This window comes from Macadamia integrifolia, unplaced genomic scaffold, assembly GCF_013358625.1.
Source record: "Macadamia integrifolia cultivar HAES 741 unplaced genomic scaffold, SCU_Mint_v3 scaffold2989, whole genome shotgun sequence".
In the NCBI taxonomy this organism is placed as follows: Eukaryota; Viridiplantae; Streptophyta; class Magnoliopsida; order Proteales; family Proteaceae; genus Macadamia; species Macadamia integrifolia.
Window position 1 is genome coordinate 15,241 of NW_024869117.1, and position 3,074 is coordinate 18,314.

At 37.2% G+C, this 3,074-nt stretch overlaps 1 protein-coding gene across 2 annotated transcripts; it reads right to left on the reverse strand.

Moving 5' to 3' along the window:
* Positions 1–464: 464 nt before the first annotated feature.
* On the reverse strand, positions 465–2,952 carry LOC122067589 (glutelin type-D 1-like). Of its 2 annotated transcripts, XM_042631422.1 has the most exons (3): positions 2,742–2,952; positions 781–829; positions 465–690 (listed from the first exon to the last, which is right to left on the reverse strand). In XM_042631422.1, exons 1-3 carry the CDS (start codon positions 2,935–2,937, stop codon positions 537–539), a joined length of 399 nt encoding a protein of 132 aa, XP_042487356.1. In that variant the 5' UTR covers positions 2,938–2,952; the 3' UTR covers positions 465–536. The 2 variants fall into 2 exon arrangements, with proteins under 2 accessions (XP_042487356.1, XP_042487355.1); XM_042631421.1 differs by lacking the exons at positions 465–690; positions 781–829 and adding an exon at positions 836–1,505.
* Between the last annotated feature and the right edge of the window lie 122 nt (positions 2,953–3,074).

Genomic DNA, 3,074 nt, shown 5'->3' on the forward strand with positions numbered 1-3,074 from the left:
ACAAATCTATCCTAGGCAATGGCTCAAGTGATGCAGCCAATGGTACTAACCTTAGGAAGACATCATCATTGGCCTTCATGACATAGTCAGAACTATGGGAGAGGAAGTAAGAAAGTGAAAAGAAGTAGGTGTAGGTCTTCCCATAGTCATATGCTTTTTTCTCTACTGATGGTCATGCCAAAAGTGGAAGTTCATAGTAATCTTTTGATTATATTGGTGTCGTCTAAAATGTCAGGACATTAATTCTGTTTTTATTTTATTTTAATTATTTACTTTAATGATCATTAGGGAAAAAAAAAATTACAACATGAAAACCAAGAAAGGTAATCCCATAGGGGACCCCAAACAAAATATCCAAACAAGAAATCGATGAAACATAAAAAACCAATCCAGTGTCATGGAAAAGAATCACATCGAAGTGATACTTTGAAGTACAAGCAGTGTAGACCCAGGCCACTTGCTTCAAAACATCTTTATTGGTGCAGACTTAAAACCCTATTTGTTTCTGTCGTAATTGTTCATTCAAGTATGAACAATTACATTGGTGGAGGGATTAAAATGGGATTCTTGTTCATCTTCGAACTGAAAACTTCAGCTTCCTCAGTAGTCAGATTCAAACTCACTTGAAGAACTTGTGGAGATAAAGTTTTCCACAGTGATGTCTTCCCAACCAAGTAACTGAAGAAAGGCCTGAGAGAACCATGGAAGATTGTTGGTGAGTTCACATCATTATAAAAACACTAATTAACTTAAATAGAACATAATGATCAGTGAGATTACTGTGTTGAGGTAATTATAGAAAACCACTCCATTCCTTCATCCCCTGCAACTGTAGAGACCACAAAGACAATTGGAACAACAAACAAATCACCATCCTTCACTGTTGTGTCCAAGACACGTTCACTATCAATGCCAACAACTTGTACACGGCCACTGCCTTTGACAATGTAGATCATTTGATGACCAGCTGAATCTGAAGAGAATTCTGGTGCACACATTGCATTAGCATCAAGCCTTACATGCTTGACACTCAACCCAACTTCTCCCAATAATGGAAATTTCTCCTGTTAGAACAACCATCTTTCCGCCATTCTCGACGTCGATGTCGGGCAATGTAGCCTCAATGTTAAAGATCAGTTCTTGTTTATCAGCCTTAGAAGGTTGAGGCATGTTGGTTCCTTCTTTAAGTTTGATAATTAAGTCGCCAGACTGGCTTTTCAAAACCTTATTTGTATCTTCTTCATCTAAATCACAAGATCCACTAACAAAATCAGTGGAGAAACCAGTGAAGATACCCTTAGTTCCGGCTAATATTAAATATGTGACATTGCCAGGATTGTGACCCTTCGATGTGTCACCAAAGAATACCACAACCAATTTGGAGTCTCCATCGTTTAACCACCATGAAACAGAAGCAAGTGGTACAGGTATAATATCACCTTCCTCAATCTCTACCACCTCCTCTTCTAAAGCTTTTGGAAATACTATTCCAATTCTCCCCTTTCCAGTAAGAGTTGAAAATGAATCACAAGAAAACAAGATTATCCTGTATAAATTCCTAACTCTAAGGGGGTAGTGGAGTTGGCAAGGACCTTTGCCTCAGGATACATGTAATTCTGAGTTGGACTCCTCTTATTTCCTTGGGGTCACTCACACGGGGTGTTTAGTACTCTGCACTTCTTTCTGTGAAAGTTGAATGGTTTTCTTTCAACCTCGATATGACCTGACTCATGCGATTATAGGGTCAGTATAGACCCATAGGAGATACCCATCGTTATAAATAAATAAATAAATAAAATCCATTATAGATATATGCCTATTGCAATGGGTCCCTTAATAGGGATGATCCAATCTAAAGGTAAATATTGTTGGTATCTCATCTCCAAGGAATTCTTACAACCCATCTGCAATGCAATTGTTCCTTATCAATAACTATTCTTCAAATTTATTGGGTTTTCTTATATCAATAAGGCTAAAGGATTGAAAATTTGAATCTAGAAAATGATCCCTATGATGGAGAATCATTCATATTTAAAATTGGGATGTAACGACAACTATAACCTCTCCAGGGGAAGAGACAAAGATGAACCACTAGGTGATCCATCAAGTTGATAATATAGAGGGTTCACATATGGATTTTCCTAAGGAAGAATCAGAGTCGACCAATAATGACGATGACTCTGGTCATGTTGTCTTCAGAAATCTGACCCATCTGGTTTTGAGAAGCTCTATGCGAAAGCGTCGTCGCATCAGAAGTACCCGTACTATCTTTGCTTCTGCGATTGAGCTACTTAACTCTTCTATGGTATTTCTTTCGAGTGTAAAAATGTTCCTTTCCAATTTTTCTTTGTGATGCAAGGTTTATTTTGCTTGTCTTTCTAGAGGCTGCTCTCTCTTCCTTAGGCCTGTCTAATAAGGGGAATTGGTTGCCTTATCTTGTTTTTTCTTTTTTCCTTTCTAATATAACTTTCTTTATCTATCGAAAAAAAAAAAAGGAATACGACCACTTCTTTAGTATGACTATTAAATCACATTAATTGTAGGATTTTTTGTTTCTTTTGGTAAACTTAATTGTAGGATTCTTAAAAGGCTAAAAACGAAAGCAACTATGCAATGGATTAGCTCCTAATTTTTTTTAGGATCTCTACTATAAATTAAATAAAATTCTAAGAGTTATTGATGATGATTTGAATGAAAAAGGGAAATAGAGAATAAGAATTCCAGGGCATGTAAATAATTACCTTGAACTACAATGGCAATCTTAGAGGAATCAGCATAGTGAGGTAAAGCTAGACCAAGGGGGTTTAGAACGAGCTTCCCTGCACCAATCTTGGCCTGGCCAAGTATGGGAAATTCAGCACTGGACCAGATATAATAAGATCCACCCTCTCCTTCAAAAACCTTGGGGGCAATCATGGGTCCTATTTCTGACTCCATGGATGCTCGCTGCTAAGGAAAATTGCAATATCTTTGTGGGATATGAGCAGAATGAGTGGAAGCGGGTGTGGAAGAGAAGTGGTTTTTACTTAATCTATTAGTCTCAATTTATAGATGTTGTGAGATGAAATAACAAA